This window comes from Hypomesus transpacificus, chromosome 9, assembly GCF_021917145.1.
Source record: "Hypomesus transpacificus isolate Combined female chromosome 9, fHypTra1, whole genome shotgun sequence".
Lineage (NCBI taxonomy): Eukaryota > Metazoa > Chordata > Actinopteri > Osmeriformes > Osmeridae > Hypomesus > Hypomesus transpacificus.
Genome location: NC_061068.1, coordinates 6769819 through 6794718, shown reverse-complemented (window position 1 = coordinate 6794718; position 24900 = coordinate 6769819). Strand labels below are relative to the sequence as shown.

Here is a 24900-nt window from a genome sequence, read left to right as displayed (position 1 = left end):
GTGTTTCACTATGCAGAGAAGGGTGAGAGGCACAGGTGATCCATCTGCTTTCCAGCCCTGCTCCCTTTGAGGCAACTAGTTAACACACAAAGCATGCTGTGGGAGTTTTTTGCTGTAATTAGAAAACGTGTGATTCAAAAAGGGTTGCTGTGGTAAATGTAATCTGATACCACAGAGATGACAGTATGGTGCATCTCTACTAAACTTTTAAAGTTCTGCCATTTTCCCAAATGGAGTGTCACTGACAAAAAAAAAACAAGGCCACCTCTCTATATGCCAGTTGACCACCAAGAACAGTTTGTTAATCGATTACTTACATTTGAATATATGTCAGGTGGAAAATTAACGTTAATGGAATCGTTGACAAATTTTATTTCTGATAATGGTTCAAACTGTATAAATTAAATTAATGAGACTCAAATTTTGTATCAACTACTTTGGTATGTATTATGGACTTAAGGCATTAGTATTTTTCAAAGATCAGTGTTTTCACAAACATACAGTATATCATGTAGACATCGGTTCTTCCAAATGGAAGTATTTTTGTTGGAAAAAAAGTCAATAGTTTCTAAAGCATGACAGCCCATATGTCAAAACAAGAAAATGTAAAATATCATGCATACAAATCCATGTCCCGATCAGACTGCAACTTCAATTAATGCATTTCACCGTGATACTTCTGTCTGGTTCAGTCAAGTGCAGTCCAGTCCTGAGGGTTGGGCCCAGTGCCAGTCAGTTGGAGGGTGAACAGCAGCAGTAAGAGCAGGTTAACTGATGGAAGAGGAGAGACGGGGGGTCCAGTAGGAGCTCTCTGGTTCCAGACTACCAGGAGCAGCAAAGGAGAGCACTGATGACAACTGCAGAGAAGTACAGAGGGCTGAGAGGAGAAGCTCCTGAGCCCCTCGCACCCATACCTACAAAACAAAATCAGCAGAGCCGCTCTTCAGCAACAGAAAATTCCCTTTTGAGAAATATGGAAAAGCAGCATTTGTGTAGCTATCCGCTCAATTTTCTGACAAGTCATCATAAATCAAAGGGCAACTGTGAATTACAATGTGCTTTTTATATCTACATTATTAATGTCTTTCAACAAGAGAGGCCATTAAAGTGTAAGGAGAAGATAAGGCTTGTATCACATCAGAAAGGCGTTCTCTTTAGAGAAAAAAAATGAACCTCTTTTAAATTTTGCATAGCAGTGGGGGAGGGCATTAAACTATTTGATATGCCGTAGCACTGTGCAGCCAGTCAACAAGGAATAATAACCTAGTGGCAGAGATGGATGGTCCTAAACATGCATTTCTAAAAAGGTTGCATTTCTTGCACCCAAAACAAGTCTATTAAGTTGGAAAGGGATGCAACAAGGACATAAAATGTGCTATTCGGGTGATTTAATCATTACTTAGGCTTTATTAATGGACACAGGAAGAGGAAATTGGAAGAGAGGAAATGGCAAACTTACTTAATTTGTAGATGTGGATGGGTTCACTGCCCACACCCTCCCCACCATCACTCAGGGCCTTGATCTGGATGAGATAGTTGTCATTGGCAGAGAGGGTAAGCTCTATGGTGGTTTTGTTTGTTAGGATTGCGTTTACGTCATTATATCGTTGTCGTCTCAGCAACACCTACAAACAACAAAGCGAAACGTGCATGAAACATCATTCTGTAATATGGGTATAATTTTACCAAAGTGTCAGAGTGCAGTAAGACATACCAAGTATCCGGTGACCTCTGATTCTATCTCCATAGCTATTACTGGGTCCCACTGCAGAGTGAGAAGAGAGCCAATCATCGTCCATTCTATGTTAACAGGAGGCTGTCCTGGTGCTGATAGAGAGATACCAAGAGGGAGAGAAAAGGAAAGAGTGAATCCCAATTATTGTGATACATATTTTCTGTTTCTATATTAATGCTCTTCTATTTTCTATACATTTCTATACATATTTAAAAAAATATGTATCATACAATAATTGTATTGTATGATACATATTTTTTCTTTCTACAAAAAGTCCCTCTATGTTCTTCTGTTTCCATGTTACTTCTATGCTACTCTGAAACTCCAACTCTTTGTGACTGACTTACATTTACATTTATGCATTTAGCAGACGCTTCTATCCAAAGCGACTTCCAAGATAGAGCTTTACAAAAGAGCATCGGTCACTGATCATAACAACGAGGTAGTCCCAAACATTGCAAGCAGCCAAAACATGAAGCATACATTGTGAAAAAACTAAACAAGTGCCAAAAGGGAAGACCCATAAGAGCATGCTGTTATACAAGTTACAAATTAAAACAACATGAACCACAAAAAAGTGCAGGACTGTACCTGTAGAAGAACAATCAATAGTAAAATATTTCACAGCGAGTACAAGACTTAACTTCGTTGTAACTAACCTACAAGAGCAACAAGTCACTCAATAAGAGTCATTGTGACTTACGTGGTTTCTTGGTGGTGGTGTTGATAGGGGGAGACTGTGGTCCCGTCCCGGCCGTGTTAAAAGCCGTGACAGCCAGGTAGTACTGTGTGTTGGCTTTCAGGCCTGTGACGTTAACCACGGTGGAGTTACCAGATATTCTCACTTTGCCCACTGTGTCAGGTTTGGTGTCATCTTCCCAGTAAACAACCTGGTTAACACAAACAAAAAATCACACGCTTTTAACCAATTATTCAACTGTGGTTACTAGAACTCTACTGCAAAAAATCAGCTAACTGCAGCACAGTAGAAAATTGTTTTCTCTTCACTACTTAATGGCTTATCACAAGGGTATTAACTTCCAATTAAGAGGGCAGGTGAAGAAATATTTGATGAAGCAAATGAAATAATCCGACACTAGCTTTGGGTCATATTCAATATTCATGTCTAGTATTAAGTGACATAAAAAAATGACAAGTCAATACATAGAGAGAATGCGAAGAGTGAAGTCTGCCCTTGGGATATACTTTCATGGATTTAGCATTATCTACATTCAATTATCTGATATTTGTCCTCAACCAAGTTAACTGTACGGTGCAGTATATTTTTAAATATATGTCGAGTTCTTAAAAGAACTAACTAATGTGCCTTTAAAAGACATCATTTGTGTCAGAGGACCTTTATAGACCCAGCATATAAGACCACAGATGCATACCAACTGGACTCCCAAGAAGCTTTCCCCTGTTAAATGTGTTCTGGGATCCTGTTCAGTGACATAATAGAGCTATTCTGTTGAACAATATAGCCAGCACCATGGCAACCAGGCTGTTTAGTGCAAAGGGCCGGGGTGACAGAGATTGAAAGAGCGCTTGGAGAAAATTTGCAATGCTCCTTGCATTCCCAAGAGGATGGTAGCTTTCCTTCTTGTTCTTCTGTAGCTGCAACAGTTTTGAGGCCATTCTGCATTTATGAATGCTAATGCTCAGTTTACATTGAAATATAGATGTCAGTTACCGTTATTAGCATTTTGTAACTACATAATATATTGTTATACATGTATTGAAATGTATAACCAGGCTAAAGAGTAAAACCATTATTTGACATTTGACCATATCTGCAATTTTGTCAATTAAGTAAATCACACGTACCTCATATCCAAGCACTCTTTCAGGGGTAGCAGGCAAAGCTTCCCAGTTAAACTCTATTTGTGTGGCAGACACACTTCTGGCCCAGACATTCTTAGGGGCCACGCTGGGGACTGCCGAAAGAAAGACCAAGATGATATTTCCACAGACTCATCTAACTGCATCAATGACACTAATAAATATAGGATGGAGGCAGAACACACCTGCAGAGTCATTGTCTCTGTTTTTTAATTGGATCTATGACTGACATAAGGGAAGACTACCCTGCATGGCAAATTCAATTAAGACAGTACCTATCTGACAGCAATGGGTAGTAAGTGTCTACTAGGATTTCCTGTAATCTACTGCCGCAATAACTAATATCAAGTTGACATTTCCAACTTGAATGTGTCTGAACCAACATATTTCATCATTACTATTCAAGGTCACACCTCTGAGAGAAAGGACTGTGGCTTGTTGAAGCCTGGCTCCTTGTGCCGGGGCTGCCTTTACCTTCCTCTGCTGAGAAGACTGTGGCAATGGAACTGAAAGGACCCTGCCCACGGTTGTTGTAGGCCCCAACCTTCACATCGAATGGGGAGAAGGGCGGGATGGTGTCGTTCCGGAAGATGTAGCGGGCAACCCCGGGTGTGGAGATCACCGCTCTTGTCCAGGTAACAGCACCCAGCGGCCGAAAAGCAATGATGTAACCAAATCCCTCTCCGTTCTGCAATTCCTCAGGCACGGGCTGGGAGCGAAACAGAGAACTATAGTGATATTAAAACGCATACAGACAAAGACACAGACAACCCTTTTCTGCCTCTATCTTCCAGGAAAAAATAGTCCTGATAGTTTTTTTTTTTTTTTTTACTTTTTTTTTCTTCTTTACTCTGGTGACTACAATGATTGGACACAACCATTCTCACTGCATCACAGCACACCAATGTACAATAACACGTCCTACAGTATGTTCTTTATTTTCTTTGAGTGGGCACACGGAAGCTATCCCCCAGAGCAGTGCTTTGTGTCCCTCTGCAGACTCTCCTTTATGGCCCTCTGAGACCAGCCCAGAGGGGAGGTGCTGGTTCTGGTGCAGATCATAAAATTGCTCTATTCAATTCTGCACAATTAAGCAAAACCATTACCCGGCTATGGAGAAAACAGTAAAAGTCTGACAGATGACTTACCTCCCATGTTATCACTAATTCAGATTTTGTGCCACCTCCTCCTCCAACATCAGTGGGAGCTGTATCAGGCACTAGGAGGCAAAGCCCAGAGGAGAGCAATTACAAAACAGTTAACAGAGCTGAACTGCAGGCCTACAGTATATGTCTAACCCTTACGACACAGCTTTTTAATGCACACTGTGAATTCTATTTCACAGTTGACAGAACCTTCCCTAAGAAGGTATTACTGTACACAATTACATTTTGGAAAAACAGCATCTTACTATGATTGCTATGTGTCACAATGCATGAACAAAACAAAAGTTGACTGCCATGTCTACAGTAAAATTCAGTATAGTGCTTGACTTTAACTGTGCATTGAAATGTTATGGCACAACATTCATGTGTGTCCTTATGTGTAAATGCCAGCTCGAAGTTAACAATCCATCACATTTAGTCAATCAAATAAGCAAATGGTTCAACTGTCGGCTCAGATGTCAGGGGTACGTGTTTGTGTGTTATGTAGAGAGAGTGGAGAAGAGCAGAGATACTCACTAGCATCCTCTGTCCTGGTTTTGGCAGAGGCTGGGCTGGGCTCCCCCATACCAACACTGTTCCTGCCCACCACCCTGAACTCATACTCCACCCAAGCATTCAGGCCAACCACTGTGGCAGTTAATGTGTTGCCATTGACAACCTCAGGCACTGGGAATTAATAGTGGACAGCTGTTAACTGAAATAGTTCAGACATTGAAATGAGAGGAACAAGAACTGCTATAAAAAACCCTTGGAAATGACAACTGCCTGTTTCATGTTTTACCTGTGTCGACAGCCTGCCAGCCCACAGTGAAGGCAGTCCTGGCCTGTATGATGTATCCAGTAATGGGGCTGCCATTGTCCGTGCCTGGGCTCCAGGAGAGCTGGGCCGTGCTATCTGTGATCTCCTCCACCGCTACTGTATCCGGGGGGCCGGGGGGACCTTTGTCAATCAGATCATTAGCAATGTTAGCCTTCAAATCCCCCTATCGTCTTTCCTCCACTGTTATCCCCATGTGCTGATGGCCCTGCTACAGTACATATCAAGGCCATGCCATGGCCTCTAATTAAGGCCTGTGTCCTTGGTGTGTTTGCAAAGGGATATTCCATCCTGTATGTGTGATGTGTAAGTAATTAAGAGTGTGGGATCACTAACACTGGGTAGACGGATCATTCACACATTTGCATACATGTGCAAGTGTGTGTGTGTGTGTGTGTGAGAGAGAGAGGAACAGAGGGAGGGAACGAAACAAAGTGAGAGAAACAGCTTGCCAGATTGATGTTCTGTATGAACGCTACATGTTGTACTGCCATGTTGATGATGCTGTTGCCTCCACTCTTCCATTATTCAAGAGTTTATATGATATTTTACCAATGTGTAAATGAGCCAATTAAAGCAATTTTATGTGATAAACATTGCATCTCTGAAGAACCTGAGACAGCTACGACAGTTTGTTTTGTGCATGAATACCAATATAAATCACCAGAGATGTGGAATAATGATGGGGTATTGTACACCATACACTTGTATAGATAATAGACTAGACTATTTGGGTACCAGGCATTAATGCGCCAGTGTCTACTTGCAATGTGTACCCTTGACTGTTAGTTTTCTTACCTTTCACAACCAAGATGGCTGAAACAGACAAGCTCTCCACATCAGTGTCAACGACACAGATGTACTTTCCTCCATGATTCAACTGAATGTTACGAATCATCAGGTCGCCTGATATGCTCTATAAGGGAAAAACGACAACAAGGTGAAGGAATTAGTGCTTAACTGGCTAAATTTACTGTAGGTAATTGTCTTGTCTTAACCAGGATGTCAGATGTTTTTAAAAACAAACAATCCTATTGGTTATCCTTGGTTATTAATTATTGGTTATAACACTTCCCTCATCTTCTGTCCAACACAGGACCAACTAAACAAATACAGTCTGGCTAATTGGCAAGATAATCCTAATTATTTCTTAATTAAATAAGCCTGAATGAGAGATGAGCTCAAAGTAATAACAGTAAATTTTGTATTTAATAATACAATGGCACTTCAATGCCCCAGGGAAAATCACAGATGATGAAGGGAAAACCCAAATACGAGTAAGATGTGATTAAAGACATACAATACTGCTAATTCGCTCATTGACCATCATGAGGGCTTTGACATACAGGTCATTTACTAAAGATTCTTCAAACAGAACATATTACTGTATTTATTTAGACTTCGCTGAACTGGTGAGGTTATGGAGAAATAACTATGTTTATACCCAAAAGTGACTGTTGATGGTACATAAGAATATAAATAAAACTTCTGAGGACTTTAAGACTCTAGGATATAATATTGAGTAGCCATATCTGGAACTGATTCACATGTGGGCTAGTGAGGTTAGACACTCAAGTCACTCCAGATTCCATCAACTTAATAGGCAGAGACCATGGCTCAGCTCTGCTGCAATTGGGCATGAACGCCTTGGGATGCAGACTTCTCAGAGGCAATGAGCAAGCAGATCTGGGACGTTGGTGTGGGACGGAAGGCCTCTATCTCTGCCTTTCCGCTGACAGCCTATAGGCTCAGAAATCAACTTCAGACTCTTCCATGTCAGACACCAGCTGCCAGACCAACTGGAGAGCGAAGGGTTAAACCACGGCCTTGGCAGGCAGGAAGTGATGAGGCAGATCTACTCTAATTATGTTAATTAATTCATCAGAAGCTGTTGAGCGAGCGAATGGTAATCTCTCTGGGCTGGGGAAACAGAATCTATGAAAACTGTATCTCATTAAATGCGTGTCCACATGTTAATGTCACTTGTAATTGCCATTTGTATCCATGCAGGAGTGAACTCAGCCTGACCAGGACATGGTTGGATATGGCTGGTCTGCTGTGGACACATACTGACATACTAACATACATACTAACATTGATAGAATAGACAATGGGAACTGAAAGAAACCATAATAAAGTCAGATAATTGTATAAGCTAATTTTGATACAACATACAAGTTTACTATTCTGTTTAACTTTGCTCTCCATCAAAGGAACACAGCTCATCAAATCTCTTATCACTATGGCACAAGGACTGATACATTTTCCTTGAACTGTACCACTTTGCCTTTAGTTAATGCCAGCAATCTCATTACTGATTTATTTTGGGTGGGAAGATTCATAAATAGGTATGCAAATTCAGTTACAGTGGAGAAAGATAACAACACAATGTTCTTTTTGAGGAGGAAGAATAAAAAGTTGGACAGGAGAAAAGTAAAAAAATACTTTTAATTAATAAGACCCTTTTTCTGGAGTAGAATGATCTCCTGAGGAACATGATGACTTCTCACCTTTATAATAGCACATCACCATTCATGTAGTCTGTCTAATGCAGGGATACAAATTATACTGTAGATGTCAGCGTGTGCGACTGAAATAAAATGTGTCCTATATAATTCCAAATCTACTAGGACTAGGATTCAGATATTTTGCTGCTGATATAACAAAAAAACAAAAAATGAAACACTGCACTCACAAAGACAACACACATTCAAATAAATAAAAAAGCTATACAAATGTTTCTCTCCAACTGAAACGCATCATGTCCAAATTAATCCTAGAATAGCCCCAGAGCGGTTCTTGATGACTCACCCCTCCCACTCTCTCAAAATGATCCCCGTCCCTCTGGAAGTCGATGAGCTGCCCGTTGAATGCCCAAGAGAAAGACACATCCAGGGAGGGATCGCAGGCAATCTGGCAGGGTAGCACAATGCTCTCGCCAACAATGATCTCCATGTTAGCGGGCCTCAGGGTGATTCTGGTAGGCTCTGCCCAGACAGCCGAGACAACGGATGCATTTTAATATCTCTGCATGAGAACAATTAGCACCCTAACACTTCTAGAATCAGCCCTCACAATCAAGGCTACATCATGCTATTTTTGTTGCAACACCATCATGGTAGATCTTGATTAACTATATCAAGCAATTTCTTCCTTGCTACTATTCAACAACATATCTGGATGACACTTGCTATTTGCATGGTTGGTTTGGGGGAACATTTCTGAAATAGGATTAACAGAATGCATTCCCAATGGTGACTGTGGCGAATTGGATGCAGTGGAGTATGGGAGCCTTGTGTGAGAAAGGTCATGATAATTAAATTTCATTACATTAAAGGGTTCAGCAATTGGTGGAAAAAGCTAATGAGAAAAACAAGGAGGCTGAAGACACAGTGTGTCTGTGCTACACTATTTGAACCCAGACATCTGAGTGCATCGTATATGCACTCATGACACGTTAGCATTCGTTGAAACAACCTGTATCTCATGACGTCATCAAGTTACAGTCATACTTATTTAACTCTCTACAAAATCAATCGAAAAATAAATTTTGCTAGAAGAAAAAAAAACATTAAAAAGTGTGGACAAATTGTCACAATAACCGATATCTGTTCATCCTGGGATTATACACACCCAAGAACAGCCAGCACTCAAACACACATTCAGCAAAAAAAGAAAAGGAAACAAGAAACCGTCAGCATTTAGAGGTTTGACACCTCACCTGTGATAAGCAGCCTTCCAGTGGTGCTGGCAGTTCCAAACTGGTTCTTGGCGATGCACGTGTAACTGCCTGCGTCTTTTCTGGATACGTTGGCAATCTTCAGAGTGCCGTTGGGAAGTAAAGTAATCCTGGGGGATCAGAAAGATCTATTGAGAGCTTTCAGTGTAGTTAGAAATATTTTTGTTAGAGCTCTGTGGGACTAGTCCGTAAATGAGGATTACCTTTTGTTTAGTAAAAAAATCTGTATCCAGACTAAAGTAATCTTCAGATTCTAAGTTAACTTAACCTTGACCATAGAGCATTTGACATGAATAAAATGAAATATTGACAATGTTTGGATATTATTAGTTTACTGTATCCAGTATTGATCACAATACTCCCCTAACTTTTTATTGTTACATTCAATGAGCCTGTATGTCTATTCCTTGGTATCCCAAGACTGACAATGCACTTGGTATACATAAATTCCCTTGGAAACCAACAGCAATTTGTAATTTCAGATGTCTCCAGGAGACCCCTCCACAACAAGACAATCTTATCTTTGTACAACCAATGAAATCTTTGTGACCTATCCAGGCCTTTTGTGAATGAGGCTGCATACTGTACTAACCATGTGTATATTTTCTAGTAGATGTCTTCATAAAATAGTTTCCATCAGCCTTTCCTTCTAAGCATCCACACAGCTGCCAAATGTGTTATTCAAATAACTGCACAAGAATGAATAGGAATGACTATGTTCACCACCCTCACCACCTTTTTGTATGTATTTTATTTTAATCCTACAGTACCTCTCAGTTTTCTGCAGTATATCATTGCCTTTCTTCCACAGGCTAATTGCTGGAGGCGAGGCTTGGGGCTTGCACTCGAGGGTGACTTCACTGCCTGAGCGAGCTTTCAGCAGGGCCCTCAGTGGGTTCTTAGAGAAACTAGGAGGTGAAGCTGAGAGAGAGAAACGCAAGGGGAAAACTCAGAAAGCCAGACATGCATGTCTTTAAACTGGTCATCATCACATTTTGTTAGCCATCATTTGAGCCCTCAGTGTCATCAAATATCAAGACAGAATTGAATTTCTCATCGAGTCAGTCAGATCAGTCATCAAAGCTCTATGGATAAATCGATATACCATGTACATGAGAAAGCCCTCTGATGCCACAATGCAATGCGTTTGTAGTTTCAAAATCAATATGATGAAACGATTGAAAGTAAAATGAGACCTTCCATCAGATTCATATTTTCTCCACTGAAGCCTGAGTGGCATCAAATGAGACTGCAGAGTGATTGCTGAAAAGGGCAATGGCAGGTTGGTAGCTCTATCTTTTAAAGGATGATCAAGGGAAGAGACAGATAGACGTCTATGAAAGCGGAGAGGAAAGCAATCTTACCTAACACCATTAGCTCAGCACTGGAATAAATAATGCCATGTTTGTTTTCAGCCACACACTGATACATCCCGTTGTCTGACAGGTTTAAAGCTGCTATGGAGAGAGCTCCATTTTCCATTTGTACCCGACCCTGTGGAGGAGAAACAGGCAGATCGGCATAGGAATGCTAGACTAGTCTATTTTGTGTACTGGCGCAAAGGCAATTACTTACAATATACCATGACAGAAAGAGTTGGACTGCAATATGTTTGCTTAGATTGTGAGTGGGATAGGATGAGGGGGCAGGGGGCAGAAATGCTGACCTGCAGCTTCAATTGAAAGAAAAAAGCAATGGTGACAATACCAGCAATGCACTAATAAGCTATTTATTTCTCGTGGACATGCAGTTGGAAAAAACATTAAGACAGGTCTATTCTTTCTGCTGTTGTCTTAGTCAGCCCCATCAGCAGTTCAGAGGACCTATATACAACACACTATGGTACAGGGATGCTGATTTGATCTGTCAGTATGACCAGTCTCTCAGCTTACATTCATCACTAGCTCCTCAACGAGGTAGAACTGTGCTGACTGGTCTAGGTTGCTGGTATAGCAGGTCTCCTTACCTCTGCCATGACATTTTCTCCATTCTTTAGCCAGCTGAAGGAAGGCTTGGGCTTTCCATTGGCCTTACATTCCCAAAACAGGTTCTCCTCGATGGAAAGAGATGTGTCAGTCGCTGTTTGAAGCCAATGGGGTTTTGCTAAGGAAAGAGAAACAATGAAGTTGACAATAACTTTCTACTTTTTATAGAAAAGGTATATTTAAATTTGTACTCCATAAAATAGTGTATTAGAATGAGATTAAAGCACTGTCAAAATTAAGCAGCATGATTGCTAACAAATGTATATTAGGCTTTCCATGTCAGCATGATGAACAGTACAGAAAAAACGTATATTAACAATAAATGGTTATCATAGGTGTCCATTATTTTAAAACCTGAATGAATATTCCATCATTCCACATCATTAAGATAATGTACTGTATCTGTGCATTTGAAATAGCCAAGGTATTAAGCAGGCCAAGAAGAACAGACACATTATTCTGACTGCGAACCTCAGTTTACATATGTGGATATCTGTAACCGAAGCACATTGGTTTATTAATCTCACTGGATTCTCAGACGTGTCGTTTCAGAAGGATCACTTACCATGGAATGAGATGCGACCACGAGCAGCATTCTTCCCTCGGCTGTTCTCTACTATACATTCGTACGTCCCTGTATCTTCTTGCTGGAAATTGGGGATTTCCAGTACAGCGTTGGAGTTCTTCATCTTGACTTTACTGGGAAAGGGAACTCCACTGGTTCTCCTCCAGCTTATTTCTGGGACAGGGCTGTGACATGAGCAGAGAAATAGCCCTACGGTGATGACTGTCTGAGATGAGATAAATATGATAGACTGTACAGTATGTGGCCTTCATCAATTTCTTGGCAAAACCTTCACAAAGGCAGTTTCATCACAATCTGGATATCATCCATTTTCGAGTGAAAAAATATCATTTTCAAATTTCAACAGCTCTGTATTCCTGTGCAATATATTGTTACTTCCTATTTCATGCTTCTTGAGACTGCTGTCTGTCCCATGCGACTGGCTTTCACTCAACATGAACAATCTGTCTTGGATGGTGTTGCCAGAATTCCAAAATACCAGGTGTGACATCCTCCTAATCACAAGATAATTCCCAACATAGACATAAGCACGTGCACGCTCACTTACTTTCCTAGAGCAAAGCATTCCAGTTTCACCACTGATCCCTTTGCTGCTGGAACCGTGTCAGCAAAATGTACTTCTATTTTGGGTTCGTATTCACCCATTGCTCCTATGAAAAGGATACAATACACGACATTGTTGCATCAATGATTAATGGGACGTGTGCTTTGCACCCTGCATGAAAGACCAAACAATAACAGGGAGGCAGAAAGACAAAAGTCTTTGTGTAGATGGAAAAAAGTACGATTTGAAAGACTGTAAAGTGTAGAAATTTTGTTTTTTTAAAGAGAAAAAAAAGAGCACACGACTTGGGTAATTAAATGGAGGGGGAGGATCACCATGACTTTAACGTAAAAGTCGCTAGGAGCTTTGGAGAGTAGTCAGTAGTCATTTTTTATTTTATTTTGTTGTTCATGATTAAATACTGTAGAATGACAAACCATCGTTTCTAAGGACCAGCGATGTAGGAGAGCTGAGGATCTTCGCCCTAGTAATGCTGTTGTTGACCACACATGTGTAGTTGCCCACATCAGAAGGCTCCACTTTCGCTATATAAAGACTTCCCGTCTCCTGGGAGACAAATCGACGACTGTCTTGCTGGACAAAGTATGGATATCCATTGAAGATCCATGCAAAAGTCAGCTCTGCAGTAGAAAGAAATAAACGTCAAGGATTAACATTGCATGTCGAGTAAGCACAATGTCACACATTGTGGGCGTGTTACATGGTCTATGCGAGGAGATAGACAGCATGTCACTCAATTTTTCTCTTATTTTTAGTTTCCTTTTAGTAGGATACCGACAAATGGTCAATGCAAGAGCTATTGGTGGCCAAGAAAAGGGCGGCTAAAGGAAAGGGAGCGAAACAAAATGGATTACAGCGCCTCACTGGCCTTCTCGTGACACATGCCCTGTCCACCCCCTGAGCGATGGGGGCCATGCGGGGTTCCTGCCAGATTTGACTCATGCATGCCACACTCTTCTTCAGCCAACAAGACTCACTTTTGAACACAGAGGCCTGCCACCAAGCATCACTGTGTCATCCCCAGAAGACTGAATCAATTCACAAAACCAAGAGACCGCACAAGCACTACAGGGAGGTAAGGGTGCGCAGCTACAAGGTGTATGCAACAACAGTCCCTCATCTTCTGTCACCCAAGGCAGCATGCCTGACAACCTTGGCTGGCAGTGTGCTCGCTGATGCTGAAACCTATTCATTCTGATTAAGAGAGCAGGATCAGGGATTCCTGACTCTGAGCTATGTGGCCGTAATGAGCAGTGATAGCATTTGTCAAGTAAATACGAGTCAAATGGAGAATGGAAATACAATGCAGCATCTTCTATGATTGAACACAATGGTTTTACGCAACTGCACATAGTTACAGACCTTGGCTTTGACACAGAAAAGAAAGTATCTCATAATTGAGCACTTGAGAATAAACAAATATTTATGATGGGATACAGAAATGCAATCACTTCAGTCAACAACTATATTTCATTTGTGGCCCTGTCTATTGCAGGATATACAGTATGCCACTGGAGACCACATCTTCCAGCATTTGTTAAGGACCCTTGAGGCACAATAGAAGCATGCAAGAAAGCCTTACAGGCAGTACATAATGACAAGCCACTCATTTTCAAGGTTCCTCTATACAGTATATGAAAAATGACATTTATGCCTCTAAACGCAATACAAATCAATATTGTTAAACTTGTTAAAACAGGAGATGAAAAAAAGATGAAACTGTAATAGCAGTAACAATAAACTCGAATGAAAGCTATTCTATGCTTGTGGTTTACTGTGGGTATTCTGGAACACAATCACGTTTGCAGCTGAACTCTATACACTACAAAAAGTAAGCTATCCAATGGGTCAAATACTGCATGTTAAAATAGGCCTACTACATATTATTATGTATGGTGCTTGTGAAAAGCCTTAAAAATAAGGAAATTCAAATGAAGGCCATAAACCTCCCCTGATGAAAACTGGGTTTTTCCAATACATAGCTTTCATTGGTGATTGGCTTTGCAAAAGCTTCCAAGTCTCCTGTATCTGGACAGTATCTGGAAAATTTGGCATGTGGGCTGGTTCCTCATGTCACCTGCAGTCATTGCAGGAAAATAAACAAGCAGCCCTGAAAAGTTTATCACTTGGTCTTAAACTCTGAGGCAGAAATTAAATGAGTTCCAAATTCCTCACAATTCTGCCTTCTAATTATCTGGATAAATTGATATTGATTCCCTAATCTACATTTTAAAAGTGCTTAATAAAAAATGTATTGCCTAAGGATCCTGTTTATTGGAATTGTAATTTAAAGAACATGTTTCCATTTTCCTTCAAAATAAGTTCTAATTGTTATGAAGAAAAACTAGGTACCAGGTAAAGCTTTGGTTGTTAGCCATCTGTATGAACTGAGTTAGAGAAGGATTGCTGAGATCAATATTTACAAATACTCAAATTTTTCACAAAACTAATCAGATTCTAAGAAATCCACAAGAAGGCAGATTAGGAGGTTTCCAATCTTTACAAAAAAAAGGATCTAATGAGAAGTGCCCATCTCTGGCAAATATTGTGAGAACTCTGAGGAACTTTCCAGTTTGGTGTAGAATTGTATTAACTCTGAATTGACCAAGCCCACAAACTATCATCTAAGGATACACACACATTCAAACGTACCTCCAGAATGCATTGGCGGTCCACATAAAAGAACCACTCCCTGGCCCTCACGAACGTTGACAGCATTCCTTGTTTGGGCCTTGAAGTTATCTAGGTCTGAGAGAACAAAGGGGTAGTGTTACTGTAACTTACCAATTCAGATACAGGGCACCGTGTTTTCTTTGCAATTGCATACTACTTTACATTTACATTTAGTCATTTAGCAGACGCTCTTATCCAGAGCGACTTACAGTAAGTACAGGGACATTCCCCCCGAGGCAAGTAGGGTGAAGTGCCTTGCCCAAGGACACAACATCATGTGGCATGGTGGGGAATCGATCCGGCAACCTTCTGATTACTAGCCCGACTCCCTCACCGCTCAGCCATCTGACTCCCACTACTATACAACTGGAGTGTGCAACCAAAACTGTTCTGCAGCAAGGTAAATTTGAATGCCATGTAACTGCACCAGTATGTCACTGATTGCCTTAGGACATATCCACACAGCTCTCCAGTGGTTTCAAAGGCACCTGGAGCACTGCATGTAATTGAAGGTCTTCACTACATGATGGATCCCTTGAAACCCAAATTGCTGTGATAACAGGAGATTACCTACAATACGATAAAATGAGGGGAAGAAAAACAAATTTGAAAGACTGCGCAAACATAGAGTGCATGACAAATAACGGTTTTTAGTGCTTGGAGCATGAACCAACATCATTATTAGATGCTACATAATCTCACATTTAAAAGCATCAGCATCCCCATCAATACTCTCAGTGTAATTCATCCCACAGATGAAGGGGGAGCGCAGGCAGACAGAGAGCTTGTACCTGGGGTTGATAACCACTCAGTGGCTTTGTGACTGATCGGAAAACAGCACTAGCCCTATGCTCAGTCTGTCTGCAGCCCCCAGCTAAAAGCTGGGAGTCAGGCTCCAAACACAAACAAAAGGAAGTCAGTGTGACCGATAAGAAAAATTAGAAGAGGGGTAGGATTACTGAGGGGGAAGTGAGACAAAGTGTGGGGAAGATTAATGAGCAATTCTCAGATGACCGCAAGGAAATTCAACATAGCCAAGTCATGGCAGGACACAGGAGGAGTCATGTGCTCAATATGGAGTCATAGAACACTGCCAGACACCATGCTGATGCACCTCCCTCCTGGAGTCTTGAGTGCATTATAGGGAAGAGGAACAGGCCCCGGGTTTAAAGCAAGAATACATTAACAAACTGATTATGTTGGACCAACATGGGATTTTGGGATCCGGTTCTGATAGTAGAGCTAACTGCGTTGGAGAAATCTTTGGAAAAGCAATACTTAACCATGCTGCTGCCAATGAAAATGTTTTCTGTTGTCCATAGGATAAATAAAACGCATGTGAAAAATACTATTGTATCTTCACAACAATTATACAACTTTATTGTTTACATTTTAGCTAAAATCATATTACATATTAAGAAGACACGAGAATAAACCAATGTCAAATTCAAAATCAACAAATTCAGTACACTAATAAGTCATTAAGTCATTTGGGAAACAGTGGACATACGTAACACAGACAATCTCAGTTTAGGGAAGTGCCTCTGCAGGGGTTAGGGCTAATACTGCGGCATTCTACAGCTGGCTCCATCCTGCGCAGAATGAGAGCTGTCACAATGCCTGCTCACAACACACTAAAGCTCTGAGACACAGTTCAGTGTGACTGGGTAGGGAAAAATATATTTAAAATACGAAATACAAGCAGCAATATTCATGGCATTAAACAAACAGCTGTGTACAACAGCACAAAGGAATATGTATCATAAATAATATAGTCATTATTATTTGTTTAGTTTCTCTTGTGATGAATTATTATATGATTGTTATTACATGCTTGTATTATTGTATGATTCTTACAGTTTGTGTTTTATTAGTTTGCTCCCCAAAAACATAGTGTACTGTGCCAGCATGAGGTGACCCAACTGAGACTGAATTGTGGTGCCAGGAGAGAAAAGATGCTTGACATCCTTGTCTTGTGCCAGGGTCTCATTAAAGGAGAAAACATGCAGAGTATGCAGCCATTCCTGTCTCCAATACCTCCCCTCTGAATCCAGCTACACTATAAATGTCAAGCAGCGCTGCTCTTCAGCCAGCCCACACAAGTGAGATTCATTATCAGCCTATAAAGATAATGGCAGTCCATATCCTAAGAGGAAGTGAAAGGCTCTCCATCCCAGGGACATGATCAATAGCTAGGCAGCCCGATCAGGAGAGTAGAGAGGTGTCTCTGAACTAACGGCCCACTAAGGTACAATCCCCTTGCCATAGTTCTCTCTCTAATAGCAGATAGGCAAGGTGTCATTGCCGTCTGTCTACAGTAAAGGGATTAACATTCAACCATAACATATCTGAGCCTATTTAACAAAGTTTCAAATGTATATGTCACGGTCACAGCCGTGTCCCCCTGTTTTTGGTTTTGCCTTGCCCTAGTGTTTCCCTGTCTGTCATTGTCTTCACCTGTGTCTCGTTCAGTGGTTTCAGTTCTCTTTAGTGTCATTCTGTCCACCCTGTGTCTTGTTTGGTTCTGTGTATTTAGGTTCCTGTTTTGTGTCGTCTTTGTCTTGTCCTTGTCACCGTGAGTACCCTGTATGTTCCTGTTTCATGAATAAACCCTTTTTTGTACGTCTTGTCGGCCTACTCTCCCGCGTTTGGGTCCTACCCCACCTCACATTGTGAAAGTATAATGCTTTATCAGCATTGGCGTGCTTTCGAGACTAAATACAGAGTTTGATACAGAGCTTTGCACAGACACTGTCAAACCTGGAACCACACACACCACGCTCAAGCTCATCTCTCTAAAGAGAATCAATGGAGTTCAGGGGCAGTCACAATCTGCCACACCCACTGTGGTTGCTGCTTTTGCCATTTCATTTGATTAATATTTCCCTTTCCAAAATCTATTCCTGCCATTACTAGCAGATGTAGTGCTAACAAAATAGATGCCACAAACACAGACGAGTCACAATACACACACAGCATGATAGTTTAGGTGGGACATATCAAATGCAAGGGTTAGTGTGATCACTTACATGCAAATTGCAGGCTGGCTCTGCGACTGAGGATGGTCCCCACTGTGTTAAAGGCAGTGCACTGGTATATCCCCGTGTCTTGGTCCCTGTCCAGACTGCTAATGATCAGGCTGCCCCCAGACATGTGACGCCGGTAGTCACTCCCCAGATCAATGAGCGTTCCGTTTAGCGACCATCTGGAAAGACGCAAACACAATCAGCAGCCTGGCCTCAGGAGACGTACACTGGCAAACATTTATCACAGGGATCGATGTGATTGGTCCACCTACGTTAGACTGAAAACCTCCTGATGGAAGGTAATGCTGAACTAAATGAAAGTAACATCCTTTAAGGTCCTTGTCATGGACAATGAGTAAATATTAAGATATCAAAGAGATTTCAGTTATGTATGTGCTATGTAGCTTAAACACTTACATTATGATCATGAAGAAAAACTTTTAAATGTTTTAATGTTAAATGTTTTAGGCCATCGGGCTTCTGAATGGACACTGATATGGACATTGATTTACTGCACACTGGTCACTTATACACTGTCACTTTCAGCTACTGGTTGCACTATCAGTAACATTGCACTACTGTACCTCACTGTACCTCGCCACCAGGCTCCTGTGTGGTCATTGACTAGTCACTGATCTGCAAATTTGCACTATTGTACAGTACTCCACTTAGGTTAGAATAGGTTATAGGGTTGAAACAGGTTTTATGTGCATTTAGGGTTAGTTATAGTGTACTATTTATTGTTATCTGTAATTTAGGAAGTTTCAGTATTAGGGTCAGTATTGTCAATTATTTATTGCTATCTGTATATTTAGGAAGTTTCACTTATTTAAGCTCAGCATAGATGTAAATTATGTTCCGTGTACTTATATGTTATGTTATGCCAGGTGCTTGCGTTGTCTTGTCTTAAGAATGTCAGTGCCCAGTCTAACTTTGTGTTGTTCTGTGTACCTGACAAATAAAAGACTTGAACTTGAAAACTCTTTAAGTACCACTATTTTTTTTGCGGTAACAATGACATTGTGTGAGAATTCTTTCAGCCTTAAGAGTTGGCTACAAAAGACATTTATTTGTTTTTCTAAAGTAGAAAAAGAGAAAATGCCAAAAACAAAGTCCATGTCTGAAGATATTCATGTAGATCACCCTCCTCTTTAGAACGGAAACTAATGCATGATGAATGCACAATTAGAACGCAATTCTAAGTCTCCTTGAGCACCGCCACTCAAACATCGTTAAATGACAATCCCAAAAATCTATATTATTTTTCCTTTTCTGCAAACTAATGAGCTGAAGGAAAGGGACTCAACAGTGTCTAAAAACATGTTATAACCCTCCCCAGGCTCACATCTAACTGACTACAAAAGACAGGTTTCTCTTTCATGTTGTTGCTTTCATTATTTATCTATTTCAGGGCACTTTCGTATTTCTGAATGATGATACTAATTTCAGAAATGAAAAACTGAAAATGTTCACTGGAAAACATGAGATGCTTCTTAAGTAAAGGACATCCAGATCACTCACTGACTTATGTCACATGACAGATAACATGCCGAGAGAGACTTGCCCCAGCTTCCATGTTATAAACATTGAGAGGTGAAGGTTGTGGCAAAGAGGTAGGGGTTGGGCTGGCTGATGTTTCCAACCACCCCAGCATGACTGAAGTTAATGGGAGAAGACGGTAGGCAGCCTGGGTAGATCAGACACCCTTGCAGCAGATGGCCTGGCTCGACCTAGTATCAGGGTGTCTATCCTCCACTGACGTAGCTAGCTACACCTCAAACAGCAAGCCACTGCTCTGTTAGATTCTGGAGAACCTGTCAGAAACACCTTCTGCCTGCCATTGTTAAATAGGAATCACGCTGGCGCAAACCAGGGAATTGACAATGATGACCTGTTTAAGGTGGGAGGGAAAGATCAACAGAGGGAAAGCCTTGTATAATTATGCCTTAAGTAATGGTGCGATTACTCCTACTTCTTAGGACATGGGCGATGTTGAACAGCTACGCAGTCAAAATGTTCAATGGGGATACCTTTTATGGTATTCCAGAGACATTGTTGTACAATAGTATTCTGCAGTTGTCCATTTGCTATGTATTTAAACTTTACATTAAAGGTACATTGACGACTATGTAAGCACATGGCAATAGTAACAACAATGTAGTTGGGCAAAAAGCCCAGGCAAAGCCTTCCCCATACCAAGTTTCACTTTTGTAATATCTTAAAAAAGATTAATATAAACAGTACTGAAATGTAACCGTGTTGAAGTGTAACTACATAGCAGTTCCTATATAACGAGACATTGTTGATTGGATTGAATGCATAAGAGGTTGAGGTTACCGGTTCCCCGGAGGTTGACCGGGGAAAAACCAAGACTCCACAGGGAGGTGTCCCTCTGTGGCCTGGTACAGGACATGGGCTGATCCGGCTAGGGTCTGTATGAACTCTGGCCAACCTTGAAGTTCACATACATTTTTCATGAGGTCTCTTCATCAAATAGAGGCAAGAAATGGCACTGCAGCATGTCTCCACACACTAGCCTTAGCTAGTATCCCCTGAGACCAACCCCCCGCCCATACACAAGCACACACGCACACACAAACATACACACTTTTGTGGCTAATTTATCGACCTCCTGCTGACTAGGAAACAGACAGTGGCTACTTTGTTTTAATCCAAAAACGTACTTTAACTTTTAACTAAGGTTATGAAGTTCATCATAGCATAGCTTTTCATGCTATTTATGTTCTCTGACTGCATGATTGCTGTCTTCAAAAATGTTATGAGAAACTAACATTGCTTAATGTATCCTTGGAGTGTGATTTAGCTCAGTACAACCCCTAAACAAAGACACAGAGACACTTTCTCCCTGAGGTCATATTTCATTATAGGGAACATCCACAAGCTCCTCAGCTGTCCCATGGCCATAGTACCCTTCAGTCTGTGGTAAGGTCAATACAAATGACAATAATTTATACTGATAAACAACATTGAAGGATAGTGACTTTGGATTAGAATAAACTAACACATTCCATACTATAACATTTCGGTGAATGATCAAGCAACTATTCCTTAGTTAGTAAGCACAGTACTGTATGTTCCACTGAGAAACGCATAAACACTAGGATGTCAGCCAATATTCATTTGTAGTTCTGAAAGTCAGGCAAGGCAATTCATTCAGAGCAGTTGAGGACCTGAATCTTGAGTTAGGGAAATATATTGCTAAACATTTATGTTTCACTTTACATCATTGGAACAAATGTCCTATCCTTGCCCAGGGGAAAACAAGTCAAGTTCACTCAGTGTCAAACCTCGACTCTGATGCAACCAAATAAAGCCACCAATGGCTCCCTCGCTGAGACTAAATTTGAAGACTAAACCCGTATTTAACAACACTGCTGAAAATGTCAGTCCCCTGTCATGAAAGTTTGATCATTAAAACAATTTGCTTCAATTTATATAAAGCAATGCCAAGTATACTTTGGCATTTACTCATCTATTAGTATATGATAGGCTCAAGTCAGTTTACAGTTTACAGTTATTAATGCATGATCATTTATCTGTATTTTGACAAACAATTTGAATAGTTAGAAATTGTTCATCAGATATGAGTTAGCTAGTCTGACTAACCAACATTAACATTTTTAATGACGTTTTTAAAACAACATATGATCTTGTAAGATATAGCATGAATTTCAAACATCTATTCTATTTATAAATATGTTTGATATGTTTTACACTGCATAACTTAAGGACTGGGAAGCATTAAGTTAACATCATGTCATTTTAATCAATCTATGAATGTCTGTGAAAATACACTCTTGAAGCAAAGCACAACTGTAAATGTCAAGATGGTTAGTTTGCCGGTGGGAACACATCTACTCTACTTATTACTCAAGTATGCAAGTGTAATGGTTAAGCTCATCCTTGGAAATCTCAGCTTGCACAACAAGTATAAAGATACCCCTTGCTGCTACTCTAAGACCATGTTTTCAGCACTAAAGCATTAGAGGAAATGTTAGCATTTAGCAGAATGTCACTCACAAGGTTATTGCCTCTCTCAACTGCTTGCTGTGCATTTACATGATGCTGACCAAGCCAGGAAACACTATCCACCACAAAAGCAGTGCAGCCTGGCATTTTCATGCAGACGCTTTGCTACGGAACGAGAACAGGGACATTGATGAGGATCTAGAGTACAAATTAGTCACAGAAATCTACTGTGACTAATTTGTGCAGCAAATGATAAAACATGACATGCCGCTTCAATCATAGAACAACCTTCAGCTTTCAGTCATCCTCTAAATTGTACCTTTATTTTCCGCTTTTTAATGTTAACATGCATGTAGTTTCTGTGCCTACATCTTCAGAATAATATATCCTCAGAGTTGTGGGTAAAATGGGGTCCTCCCTCAATGCAATATAAATCAATGTAATCGTTATCCTGCGTGGTTCCCTGCATGATTCCCAGAGGAATTCACAGGGATGTTTGCAGCTTTGTAATTGGGTAGCTGTGGCAGAATACCTGTACTGTGGGGTGGGGCTCCCATCTGCGTCACATCTGATAGTAGCCTCCTGGTCTTGAGAGTTGATGGGTAAAATGAGGTCACTAGGCTCTGTTCTCCATCTTGGTCCTCGAAATATGAGCTCTTCTTCTGGAAACAAAACCACATAAAACACTTTAATATTTGATGCTGATTAACAATACAAGTTCAAGTACAAATAAAAGTAAAAAGAAAAAAAGTGAAAACGTGATAACCTTTAAAAGGTATAGTAATGGTACTGTGTTTTTCCATAATGGTTAGAGGTAGCCCTAACCCTATCAAACATGATAGTAAGCATGAAACAATAATGTCTTGCCTGAAATGTGTTCAATCAGGTAAAAAGCCCCATAAAAACTGGTGCTAAATTGACAAATAGGGCTTTTCTATATTATAACTTCTTTACAGTGTGTATTACTTTTCCATGATTGAACACATAACAGTGAGAAAGAAGGTGAAGTTATCTACGGTATGAAGCTATTTTAAGTACAGGACGGATGCCAGTGGACCTGCCTTAATGAACTCTAGAATATACATTTGGCATTTACTCATCTGGACCAATTATCTGAATCATCCAAGAGAATGCTCAAATAATTTATTTTCAGATATTGCAGCTTGTAAGCGGTTTTAGTAATACTTTGGTGGTGGAATTGATGGGGATCAAATACCTCTCAATCTAAATGTATTAAAATACCAATAGGGTGATGTATATATATATGTTTTTGCATTTATATATCTCAATATAATATTTTAACAACTGTGTTTATTATGCATTTCTGTTTCAGAATGTTAAACCTGAAATGTTGTTAGATTTGTTTTGGGGGTGTTGGATCAAGTATTGGAGCGCTAGACTCTAGACAATTGACAAAGCAAGCCAAATGTTGAAGATATTTTAGTGGTCCTTTACATTTGGTGTACTGTATTATCTATTCTGATTAAGCCTAACGCTCCATCTTTCGAGAAATTGGTGTGAATAACCGATCGCTATGCATAAGCAATCTGAAAAACATATTTTGGATTTGCAATGTAATTTGCACATGAGATTGACATTTCACCTTCCCTGCACAGTGGTTGTCTCTCACTGAGGAGAGTCTGTGACTCTAGCCCAATCCCAGGTGACCACAAGGGCAGATGAGGTACTGTGGAAAGTGGATTGTGCTAAAATGCTGGGCCAGTTCCATTCCAAGGATCCTGATAATGATCTCTGACATATCACACATAGGAATAGAATCCCATATGTCCCAGGCAGTGCAAATGCAGCAGGCTGCTCAGGGGGTGGCTGAAGGACACCAGGGAAAGAATATTGTAAAACGGCATCTTAATCAATTTAACCTTGTCAGTATGAAATATAATTCGCTAGGGTTTGGATTTATTCAAAAACCACAACATACAGTGACATTTTAGTCTAATTTGAGGCATTATAAACTCCTTTTAATTGTGATTATAAACCAAATCTACACATTTAAAGATCTATTTTTCTAAACAGGCAAATATGTATGTGTTTAAGGCAAGTCATTATGGTACAGTATGTCTTACTATGCAAAATTTAGTTAACTAGATGTTTGTGTTATAAATCTAGATTATATTCTTTTTGATAGTACTGCATTGCATGGGAAATGACATAACACCTTGTGCTGTGTAATGACATATTATGTTCTTCTAGAATAAAATGTGTGCTTAAATATCCTACCTGCAAGGCAACCGATGATTGATAGCAGCACAAGTCGTTTCCATAGTAACATCATCTTTAGTTGCCAAGGGCAAACAAGTCTCTCATCAAATTGCTTGTGAATGGAATGCTCCCCCTCTTATAAGAGATTCTGAAGAGAAAGAAATTATGAAAATTATCAAATAAGGCATTTTAAGAAAACTAGGACATGAATTAATACAATATATTATAATAATAGCAATAGTTATCTTGTTATTCATTCAAATATTGTGACTGGACACATTTCCTATTCAAGACACAAAGCCTTGAACAATCTTTATGCATAGTAGATTGCAAAGTGATTCTCAGTAGCATTTATTTACAATGATGACAACTGCATTTCCATCACTGAAAAACTTGCCAGCACAAAAATACAATGCATTACATGATTAGCCCCTTGGAACAATGATTCACTTTCATGACTGTGATGAAATTCAGAAATTATGATTGATGGGTAAATTGTTTTCTCTTCTCCCAACCAGTGCAGCACACAGACATCTGCAACATCCATGAGAAGTGG

At 40.2% G+C, this 24900-nt stretch overlaps 1 protein-coding gene across 1 annotated transcript; it reads right to left on the bottom strand.

Moving 5' to 3' along the window:
• Nucleotides 1–753: 753 nt before the first annotated feature.
• Nucleotides 754–24417, bottom strand: cntn3b (contactin 3b). Its single transcript, XM_047025490.1, is given in 23 exon segments — nucleotides 754–914; nucleotides 1460–1625; nucleotides 1715–1827; nucleotides 2439–2625; nucleotides 3563–3672; nucleotides 4052–4286; nucleotides 4726–4796; nucleotides 5260–5409; nucleotides 5525–5683; nucleotides 6359–6476; nucleotides 8372–8547; nucleotides 9282–9409; nucleotides 10070–10220; nucleotides 10664–10793; nucleotides 11266–11402; nucleotides 11850–12034; nucleotides 12418–12520; nucleotides 12852–13055; nucleotides 15088–15183; nucleotides 18138–18313; nucleotides 22657–22786; nucleotides 23931–23936; nucleotides 24363–24417. Coding segments are annotated over 23 exon segments (3078 nt in total). The 3' UTR covers nucleotides 754–822.
• Nucleotides 24418–24900: the final 483 nt, after the last annotated feature.